General features: G+C 31.4%; 1 protein-coding gene across 1 annotated transcript in view; it reads left to right on the forward strand.

Moving 5' to 3' along the window:
- Positions 1-2,568: 2,568 nt before the first annotated feature.
- The window catches only part of LOC126777607 (cell adhesion molecule Dscam2-like), a 34,579-nt gene continuing 25,008 nt past the window's right edge, over positions 2,569-12,139 (forward strand). Inside the window, exons 1-3 of the mRNA XM_050500679.1 lie at positions 2,569-2,602; positions 11,216-11,280; positions 11,954-12,039. Coding sequence (XP_050356636.1) covers positions 2,580-2,602; positions 11,216-11,280; positions 11,954-12,039 — 174 coding nt within the window. The 5' untranslated portion in view covers positions 2,569-2,579. The remainder of the gene's footprint in view (positions 2,603-11,215; positions 11,281-11,953; positions 12,040-12,139) is intronic.

The raw sequence follows: 12,139 nt of genomic DNA on the forward strand, positions 1-12,139 counted from the left end.
GTTTAGAATATATTAACATTAATAACATAATACAATACAATATCTAATAATGTTTTCAATCTATCAGGTTTTTAATCAAATCTCCTTTATCCAATAAAGATATGAAGCGTACAGAAATAATAAATTTATTTGTTAATACAATAACGGCAGAGCTTCTATGTCAATATGGCTGTAGTTGTGAATCATAATCGTGCCCATGCGTACAACTTTGAAGCAACTCTAAAAAACGTTATCAAACGGGTTCCGTAGCGCAATTTCCACGCGGTTTAGTTCTGTAGTGCAGGGAACTAACTCCACTCCAAAACTTGCACGGCCCACGAAGTTACTCTGAGCCTAGGGCTGCCAACAAACTCACTCACTACTTAATTGTAAGAATCGATTACATACATTTTTCATAACATTTTTATAATGATGTATATTATTTTTGTTTATGAATTTAAAATTTATTTTGTTTTTAAAAACGAAGGAAGTTTATCGTTATCTATTTAATCATTTTTTTAATTAAAAGTAGCAACCCTATAACAACCTAACTGAGTAATCTATATCAAAGCTAATTCCAACTTTATCCCCACTCAATAAAGTTTAATTTCATTTGCGGGCACTTCCAACTTTCCAGTGCACTTTTATTTTTCAATTTAAAAGACCGTCGTGTTTCGTTCTCAAGATAAAGTTCCGAAGTAGAGCCGCAGTGTTCGGAATTTATTAACATGACGGTCGCTTGTAATTATGAGATTTTTTACGCGTTTTCCTTTTTCCTTTTTATTACGGTTTGCATAAAATTACCCGATACAAATAAAACTTTGCGTTTTCGAACGGATTTGTAATTGAAACGTTGAATTAAGATAAATGTTTTTATTAAATTATATAAAATCACCTTGGAATATTGGAGATTTATGAGGAATATATGGAAGGCTTTTTATTGGTGGTAGGGCTTTGTGCAAGTCCTTCTGAGTAGGTACGACTCAATCATTATAATTGTATATATAGTGGATGATATAATTAATACTATCCACTACTCTTTTTATAGAATAGGTAGGCGGACCAGCATATGGGCCACCTGCTGGTAAGTGGTCACCAACGCCCATAGACATTAACCATCCAACCATAAACATCGCTTACATCGCCAATGTGCCCCCAACCTTGGGAACTATGATGTTATATTCCTTGTGCTCACTCACCCTTCAAATCAGAACACAACAATAGCAAGTAATGCTGTTTTATAGAGTATCCAGATGATCTTGCATAAATCCCTACCACCAGTAAATCATATAATACTCAACATACTTACATCTTCATAGCAACACTAACACAATAGATTCACCATTATTATTGCCTATCTTTAAGCCAATCTGTATTCTAATATGGATTACCATATTTAAGATGAATTAAATAGATTATATAACACAAATACTAATTAATTGAAATCTACAATGCCTTAATCCCTGGTGATTGATAAAGGACGTGTTAAGATGGCTTTCTATATATGGTATATGTATATGGTACTGAAATTATTACATAGTCTGATTAGTCTCTCACTCGTAAATTTTACACCGTTTGGCAAAGTTTTTTTTTTCTTAAGGTGATAATTTGAATTATAAATCGCGCGTTGGTAGACACAAATGTAGCAGAATGAACGAAAAAAATTAACATTAGTTACACGTTCTTCCGACTGATTTACCGTTTCATCAGATTATTTAAGTGAAGGAATAGAGTGCATCTGTGTTTGCATACACACTTGTGCAATATAATATGTCCTGCGCAGTTAGTTAGTCTCCCATGAGAATAGTAACCGTGGCTGAAATTGATCAGGAGGACATCATTATATTTTATTATTAAATCGCAATATAAGTAACTTTAATTTAAATAAACATTAATAAAATAAGCTACTTATATATTTTAATTTGTTGTCAGGAGGATAAACGTGAAAAGAACCCATTTAATGGTAAGGTCACCTTCGCCCATAGACTTTGGCACTATATAAATACTTATTAGACAATCGATGGATTGCTAACCTCTTGTGAATTAATTCATTTATTACTCTGGGAAATTTACCTTTCAAACTTATCACATCAATCATCACAGATCACAGAAATATAGGTGTTTAGCCGTAGAATGTAATAAATTTATGAGTGGTAGAATCAATCCAAATGGACCTGCTACAGTAATAGTAATAATATATAAGAATTTAATATTATCTGGGGTTATTTTAATCTGGATATAATCAAATATTATCTTTCAGAGAAATCAGTTATGGTCCAGCTGTTATATGTGCAAACCGGTTTTGCGCAGTTACGGCAAAAAGTCCTAACAATGTGTGATGGTTACTTGGTACTAGTAATGCTTATGCTTTTTCCTCCCCTAAGAAGACGAAGTAAAACAAAAACAACTTGAATATTTAGCAATGTAACAAGTGCTGCTCTTTTATCATCCGCGCGAACATGTACGCGTTTAACTGCGCAAAATTTTTGTTCATATAAACATATAATGACATTAAAGTATGAAATAAAATTTTAAGATTTTGTGATGTAAATTAATTGTGCCGCGTTATTGTTTCAGGTATTGGAGATTTTCATCAAATTATGCACAAACCAAAAATAACAAGGTAAGTTACTTCTATTTGTCCTATTTGTCCGTTCTCTCCTTTTTTGACGAGAAGTTTTGGAGCTTATTCCACCACGTTCCTTCAATATGGGTGGGTGGAAAACACATGTGGCAGAATGTCAGTGCAATTAGACACATGCATGTTCACGATCTTTTCCTTTACCGTCAAGCACGAAGTGAATTATAAGCATAAATAGAAAATAAGCACATGAAAAGTCAGTGGTGCTTGCCCGGGTTTGAACCTACGACTACCGGTTCATGTCATAACAGTCTATATGAAACAATAATAAAATAAAATAGTTTAATAAGCAACATTAATAATAAATACCCATGGTGTTAAAAGTTACATACTAAAAAGACGTTGAATATTTTTATCTGACTTTCTTTGATCCATTTCAGACAACACAGAAACACGAACTCGACCTCTGTTAGTCTACTATACAGAGTTAGTAATTCTGTTGTGTGACAATGTATACGGTTATATAATAGGATTTCAGATCAACATATCCAATTATAAAATGAATGTTGTATTAAGGATATTAAAAGGTTAAAGACATTTTAAATGCTAACTTATTCAAATAAAATCTCTCTTCTTTATTATAGAATTATTCTGTACGTGTGTATGTCACTGAAAACCTCCTAGGCAGCGTGTATTGAAGAGGGATATTTTTTAACAAAAAAAAAACTAAATGTATTGTTTATTTCATTCATACCAAGACGAGACGCATTATTATTCGTTGTGCTTTAAACGAATCTTTGTTGACCAGTGACGTTGATTACAAGTAATGAGCTATTTAAGTAACTCAAATAAATTAATTTCAAATTACCTAACTTCGAGATTTAAACTTTTTTTATTGAGATACTTTTGAATTACGCTCTGTAAACATAATTTTTGTTATCAAAACGAATCGATTTGAAAAAAGAATACCATATTGTTGTCGGAATTAATGTTTCAATTTTAATGATAAAAGTATAATAGTTTCCATTTGAAATTATTATAATTATGAACAGCTTTATTAAAACTTAATAATTAACTCTACACATTATGTATGTTTTGCATTGAATATTTGTTGTTGTATGTAAATTTGTAGGAGTTGAAGTTAGACCGAATTTTGAAATTAAATTTGGACAACAGCCAAAATGGAACAATATTTCAAGCTGTTGCTGGATCTGATTAACTATAACTGATATCGTCTGTCGGTTGCAAAAATTTCACATATTATATAAAATAGTTAATAAATCATATAAAAGGCAAACATAAAAGGCTCGGAGACATGAAATCTAAGCTTGCGACTTCAAGCTTAGTCAAGTACTACTGAGTTTTCATTCACTTAACTTGTGCTTATAATTGGACGGCGTTGTGCAACGTTTCTATAAAAACACTAATTAATTTTATAAGAATTAAAAAGAGATATTTATGTAGGGACAGTTAATAATTTTAAAGACATTTCCGCACAGCAATTCATCTCGTGACCGAATACATAATAAGGAAACAGGTTGCATGTTTCGGACCGTAAAAAGTTATCTATGTCGCACGTATCCCGCACGTTTGCATTGTGTTTGCAGCAAAAACCAAAGATTATATTGCAGTATGACTTAATCGTAACAGTTTTTAATACAGTACAGTAGAGTACAGTAACAGTCTGTGAATGTCCCACTACTGGGCTTAGGCCTTCTCTCCCTTTTTAAGAAGAAGGTATGGAGATTATTCCACCACGCTGCTCCAATGCGGGTTGGTGGAATACACATGTGGCAGAATTCCAGTGAAATTAGACACATACAGGTTTCCTCACGATGTTTTCCTTCATCGTATAGCACGAGATGAATTATAATCACAAATTAAGCAAATAAAAATTCAGTGATGCTTGCCCGGGTTGAACCCACGATCATTGGTTAAGATTCTCGCGTTCTTACCACTGGGCCATCTTGGTTCTTAATAAGCAATCATTAATATCAATATACGCATATATCTGTGTGACGTAGAATATTGCTAGTATGTCAAACGACGTTGTGGCTTATATATATTTGGTATATTGTTTGGCTACGTCAAACAATTGGTATCATTGCTTAATTGGATGAGCACCTTAATACATTCGATGTGAGAATAAAAATCAAATAAAAGTATTAGTAATTATTATAAGTTAATAAATGTATTAGTTTAAATATTATTTTGAGTCTTGAAAACATTTACTTACCACGCGACCTTGGTTGATAAAATAGAATTATCCCGTGCTATTTTTAAAACAATGGTATAAACATTCGTCAACTGATATATGATTAGATGGACTCATGCAAGTTTTCTCATGAAGTTTTTCTTCACCAACACCACGTGAATTATAAACACAAATTAGGCATATGAAAATACAATACAGTTGCTTGCCTTGATTTGAACCCATGAGCATCGATAAGATTCACGCGTTCTAACCACTGGGCCATCTTGGATTTATTTGTTAACTCTGTAAGCTCTATGAATATCAAATAAAACCAAAAATGTAATACATTTATTAAGATATATATCGGTTCACAGGCGATGCTGCGGTGTGCAATTACTTACAACATAAAAATTAGTTGAACAGACACATATTTAAAAAAATACTATTACAGTCTATAATTATGTGCAATTCCATGAAAGGGTTCACGTTCATTTTTATCCAATTGCACAAAGTTCGTAGACGAGGTTGTAACTTGTTAGTTAGTACATAATTATACTATTCATAAAGGTAGGATTATACGTTGAACCATTCTGAGAAAAGCGTGTAAGGAAATGTCGAGTTAATTCCATGACTATACGTAGCTTCAAAATTGTCTCTACAATTCTTAGACGTGTATACTGGATAGTTTCCGAGTTTGAATTGTTCCTTTAATAGTATATATCTTATGTTTCTTGATGATTTTTCTATGTAAAATATTATATACTTTAATTACTAAAGCTATTAATTATTAATTTAATATGAGCAATTGACTAACTGTATATGGGCAAACCGTAATCGATCTAATTATTCTGTCCACCTACTAAGCTTTTAAAGTTAATTAAATATACAATAACCTACCCTATTGATCTAATTCTTGTAAAATGCTGGCCCCGAGATCTTGGATTCAAATCTAAGGTCGGGCGGCTAAAAAAAAATTGGGCATCCTGAAAAAAATAAAAACTATCGGATCGATAAAAGTTGACAGTATTGAAATTCCCGTGCCGTAGGCAGCTTGTTTGTTGGTCCTACGCCTAAACTCTGCGGTCATATCGAGAATTACACTTGAGGACAAGAATCATAATCATTACTGTTGTTATTGTCTTCTATTTTACCCAGTTCTAAATTTAAATCCTTAATAAAATTTCAATAGTATGAAGTTTGACTTAGTTGCAAGTAATATGATTACATAATTTGGTATATTAATTATAACTTTTCGATAGTACGAGTTGGCCTAGTGGTAAGAACGCGTGAATCTTAGCTGATGATCGTAGGTTCAAACCCGGGCAAGCACCACTTAATTTTCATGTGCTTAATTTGTGATTATAATTCATCTAGTGCTTTACGGTGAAGGAAAACATCGTGAGGAAACCTGCATGTGTCTGATTGCACTGAAATTCTGCCGCATGTGTATTCCACCAACAAGCATTGGAGCAGCGTGGTGGAATAAGCTCCAAACCTTCTCCACAAAAAGAGGAGAGGAGGCCTTAAGCCCAGCAGTGGGACTTTCACAGGCTGTTTCGGATAGTACGAGTAAACACATCACAAAACTCAGATTACATCTCCGATCTAATTACGCTAGAGTAAACAGAGCTGTAGTTACCGGTTAACTGTGCATAAATTAAACTGAGATTAATGAAATTACCAGACAGTGGTTGTTCGTGGTTATACATTAATGTATGCTCAATTTGAATTTACGGCATATGCAGGAGCAACGGCATTGTGGCTTTGATATGTGTATAGCTATATTGGATCTATAGACTGGTGATTATTAGTTCCAATTTCAAACAGTTCTTTATTCAAATACGTTATAAGTATATTTGAATCATATTACTGGGGAGAATCGATTTAAATTACCCACAATACTCTTAAACTATCAATAGGATATTCAGTTATTATTATAGCATATACTTTAAATAATTTTGATAACATTACCAGCCATTGAAAATCCTAATAGAGATCTTTAAACTCAAACCGAGTGATCAATACGATATTCTGCATAATTATGCTGCATAAGAGAGCTATTCGCGCAATTTATAACCTAGGACCTAAATAATTTCTAAGACAGAAACTTAAAGAAATTAAAATATTGACATTGCTTCTCAATACATATTATGTAATTTATGTATGTTATGTATGTATGAATACATATAAATGATTTTGTGAGTGAGACGTTTACTATTTTTTTGTTTACATATACCTCGATTTTCTGAAACGCTAGTCAATTTGAAAATAATTAATTTTACTATAATCTGAATTGTAATTGGTAGATTGCAGCCGATGACGTAATAAGCGACCAATGAACGCTCAGTATTTAACCAGATTAGTAAATATGCCGTTGGCTACCGTTATAAACATTGGGGGGTAAATATCGTCATTTCAAATAAATAAGAGTTTGTTTTAAAAAATATTTGTAATTATATTAGGTAATACAAGATTATACTATTTTACATCTTTCAAAATATCCATAAAAAATCTTGTTACTATTAATATGAACGTAGCTCCTTAAATTTTGTTGTAATATTAAATGAGAATGTACTATGAATAAATTTGTCGTAGCTCATGCATCAACGCTACGAAAACAACTGTGTGGCTACGATAAACATGACGTAGCTTCGTGATTCGCGCTTCGCGCTTTCATGTTTTAAAAATAATAAACGGTTATTATAATTTGGAACGCTTATTCGGTATTTCGTAGCTCTTTGTTTCAAGCTACGAAAACAAATTAATGGCAGTAATAAGATCAATCGGTTTACTGTATTTATTATCATTTCTTATTATAATTACTTATTTTCATTAAATCAAAAATATTTAAGAAATATTAAGTCCATTCAATTGAAATTAACCAATTTAATATTTCAGTAATTAAGCCTTAACAAGAAACAACTGAACAAAGAGTGCATTTGTGAAAATGCATTTATTGCAATATAATACAAATACAGAGCAGATATTAATACCCATGGCTAAAATCTGGTAGACAATATCGTTATTTCTAATAATAATTTACAATCATATATCTTTTTATTCAATTCCGTTAGATAGACTGACAAATGGGCTACCTGGTGTTAATTGGTCACTCATGCCCATATGTATTGGCAATGCGCCACCGACCTTGGGAACTGAGATGTTACGTTGTGCCTGTAGAACCGTAAATATTACAGCTTGGCTGTAAAATATGACATGATGACTGGGTGTGTGCTGACCATCAATAAAAAAAAATTAAATAGAACGCAAAAAATATTTTCGAATTCGCATTTAAGTGCACTGAACATAATACCTTTGGTTATAATACCTTTTACACTAAAAGCTATATTACGTTAAGCGCTGGGTTTGATTTTATTTTAAAGCTACGTTTCATGAGGTCATGTCCTAGTTTCATTTTTGATCACATAATTTCGTCGAATCAAACTACCAGTAAATGAACAAGACGTATATGTATATAAGAAGTATACGTTTATAGATTTCAAAACCATTAGTTATTGTGTCTAGTAGACTAAGAGTGTTTAAAATTAGTATTACTAATATTATATCTAGTTTAAAGTAACATGCTAGACTTTGGTAGCTTTGCAGTGTTAGTGCTGCGAAAACTATATAGTAACTAAATTATAATGCTGCTACCATAATTCCATTCTAGTTAATCAATTAATTTTTTAATCATTGATAAATTAAAATTCATTATAAATCTTCATTTATTTACCGTAAAATACAAAGGTCCTAAAAGTACTGTAATGAGACCATGTGTATACAAGATTACTTAAATTTAGAGAAATTCTATAGTTGTTGAATGATTGTGATATAAATATATAAACAAAATATATCTGATACTAACTAATTTGGTATTGTTGTGTTCCGGTTTGAACGGTGAGTGAGCCAGTGTAATTAAAGGCACAAGGGACATAACATCTTAGTTCCCAAAGTTGGTGGCACATTGGTTATGTAAGTGGTTATTGTAATGGTTGACATTTCTTACAATGCCAATGTCTATGGGCGTTGGTAACCAGGTGGCCCATATGTTCGTCCGCCTTCCTATTCTATATAAAAAAAAACCGTCAGGTCTACATAAAACGCTTAATTCACAATACATATTATACCTCTTGTTTACGCAACGCACGCTAGTCAATTTCAAAGTCGGTATGATTTTTCCGAAAGCTTATATAAATTGGCTGAAATAAGTTTATGATTGTGTCATTAACTTATTTCAGCCAATTTAAATAACACTTTAATGAATTATACTTAAACTTTCCTTAAAAATACTCTATTGAAGAAAAACGTATTTTTGGTAGTTTTTGAGTTTATCATGTTTTAACAAGCAGACACACTGAAGCGGCCGCAGTTTATTTTATAATATGTAGTAATTCTTATAACAAAACAGACATTAATAAAAGTAAACATTATAAATAATTAAATATGAAAAGCTTAATATATTTAAGTAAATAATACAAAAATATTCATATAACACGCAGCTTAATTTAATTATTTGTTTGTTACAAATTTATACTAGTTCGTAGTTACTCAAAACACTGTCTATTGTATTTATATTTATTTTTATTATATGTAATTATTATTTATATAATTGTTTTTTTATTCATGTATTAGTAATTACATTGGAAGCGTGATGGCCCAGTGGTAAGAAGACGATAGTCTTAACCGAAGAACCCAAGTACAAACTCGGGCAAGCACCACTTAATTTTCATGTACTTAATTTGTGTTTATATTGCAGGTATATTGTCAAAGCCGTTATATTACTCTGTAATCAGAACGCTCGACGACTCCCACTGCCAACTTCACTCATAATACACCTAGATTTATTATAATGTCACTATAGTTTCCCCCTGACATTACAATGTCACTAAAACCAGGACGTTAAATTTCAAGAAATTGAGTCGATTGACAATTTATCGTTTAATTATAATATCACTAGTGAAATTGTAACGTCACTTGGCTTTCACAATATACCTGCGACATTTATAACTCATCTCGTTCTCGGCAGTGAAGGAAAACATAGTAAATTATTTCACTTTTTACTTGATATATTTTAAGTGACTACATTTTTTACAATTAAATACATGTGACAGTTCACTAGCAAAATAAAGCTCAATAGGTATTTTATAAGTAGTCGAGTTTATTTACGTTATTCAATGAAGAATTCTCGTCATGTCTCGGGTAAACTACGGTTTCTATTATCATGGTGCGAACGTGGATGTGACGAAACCACTTAGGTGGCGACAATGGATACAAACGTATAAGTCAATACGAAATATTTCACAACATTGTTTACTTACTAATCTTAACCGAAAATTTCGAGTTCAAATCTGAACAACTTTTGAGTTGCTCGATATGTCTTTATATGCTTAATTTGTGTTTCTGTATAATCACGTGCTTGGTGAAGAGAAACCACGACAATCATGAGAGGTTAAAAACAGCTACATGTGCCTACCAACCCGTCCGTTTCAAGTCATAATATCTCCTTGAAAAGTCCAATCAAATGACATGTACACAAAGGCTTACAATCTTTTTTCCTGCTTAGTAGTATGATTTTGAAATGAATTATAAGCCATTTTTGTATTCCATATGTCGATTTAATGGGCCATTTTGGTTGCCAATGTGCAATTTCTTCGATACAAAAATAAGCCAGCTTCTCTTATTACCATCATTAAAGAAATATATGCTTCTTAGGTCGTAGTGTTTTTTTTATTCGCATAATTATTAGAATGGTTACGGTATAAATAATAAAACATTGAATGGACGATAAATTCTGAAACCATTTCATACCTAAAGAAATATTGTTTTCTCCCTGACAATTCCTCGTATTAATATTTAAATTTGGAAGTTGGCGCGTTAGAGAGAAAATTTCATAAATGTTAATCTACATTCAATTTATTTTTGACACAATACCTAGTATCTTAATCGAAATAAGCTTTTATACAAGCTTTAATTTAACTTCACCTACCAGTATCTCTGGGTAAAATGTTACAACTTAATTTTAAACCATCTAACTTTCTTATGAATTAGAATTGGCAAATGGGACCAACCCTTGTTCACCTTTAACACTTGTTAAATAGCCAATGTTTATCATTGGCGATTTAATAAATATTAACTAGGATGTTATTACCCTTTTCTCTGACTCACTCACCCTTCAAACTGAAACACAACAATACTAAATATTCTGTTTGACGATAGAATATTTAATGAGTGGGTTACCTATCCAAAAGGGCTCGCACTAAGACCTACCAAGTAAAACATAATTGAGCTAAAATGTTGCGCAAATTTTGGCGCTGATTACAAAACAATTGACAATCATTGTTTAGTGTACACTAAATACTTCAAAATAGCCACCAAATAAAAGTTTGTTTTGAAAATATTGTTAACCGTATTTTTTTATATGTGACATAATGAATTTAATATAATAAAAAAAATATTTTCAGATCGAATGATCACAAGAAGAACAAGAGAAAAAACGAAGACGCATCATTTGAAGCTGTTAGTTTTGGTAAGTGTTACATAATATGTGATCATTCATCCTATATTTAAGTTCTGTTACTTAAAATAAAATATGTGAACTGTCCGCTTCGTTCTTTCATGAGTTAGCAGATCCATATTGACATGGTGATTGGCTCTTTAATAGAACCTGTTATCATTTTATTATAATAATAATAATAATTTATTGATAAAAACATACATTATCTATCTAATATTAATACTAACCTACTACATAATATTTAATACTCGGATAATTGTAATATACTTAATTGTTGAATTCAATGTTAATTTGTCAGATAAAAGTTAATAATTAATATATTTTATTAATATTGTAAGTTATAACTAAGCATACGCGTAATAGATGGCGCTAGTATACTCTTGAATCGCGGTATAGTTTCGCTCAAGTCAAAATTATAATAAGTCATACTATTTTTTTTGTTTTGCGCTTCCCACTAGTAGATGGCATTGTACCCAATCCTAGATCACGCAACAGTTTTCTTTATTTATTTGTACAATACATTTCTTTGCTTTAATTAAATATTGAGTTTAACAACTGTGTGCAGTTTGATTTAATAGTACAAGCAAGGACATAATCGTTCCGCTGATCTCCAAAATAGACGGCCAGCCTGTATTTTAGTATAAGAAATAGATTCTTATCTGTGTGTATGTTTCATTAATTTCAGTACTCAGATATAAGAGAGATATCGAATCAGGAAATATTCTGATAACTCAGCATTTTAATGAAAAGATCATCTCGCCTGGTGAAGACGTAAGTTAAAATTTATCTTATATTAACGTAGTTAATATCATTGTTATACTATAAATGTGAAATCTTATATGTTCGGATATTTGTTACTAAGTAATGCCAG

This window comes from Nymphalis io, chromosome 23 (genome assembly GCF_905147045.1).
Source record: "Nymphalis io chromosome 23, ilAglIoxx1.1, whole genome shotgun sequence".
Lineage (NCBI taxonomy): Eukaryota > Metazoa > Arthropoda > Insecta > Lepidoptera > Nymphalidae > Nymphalis > Nymphalis io.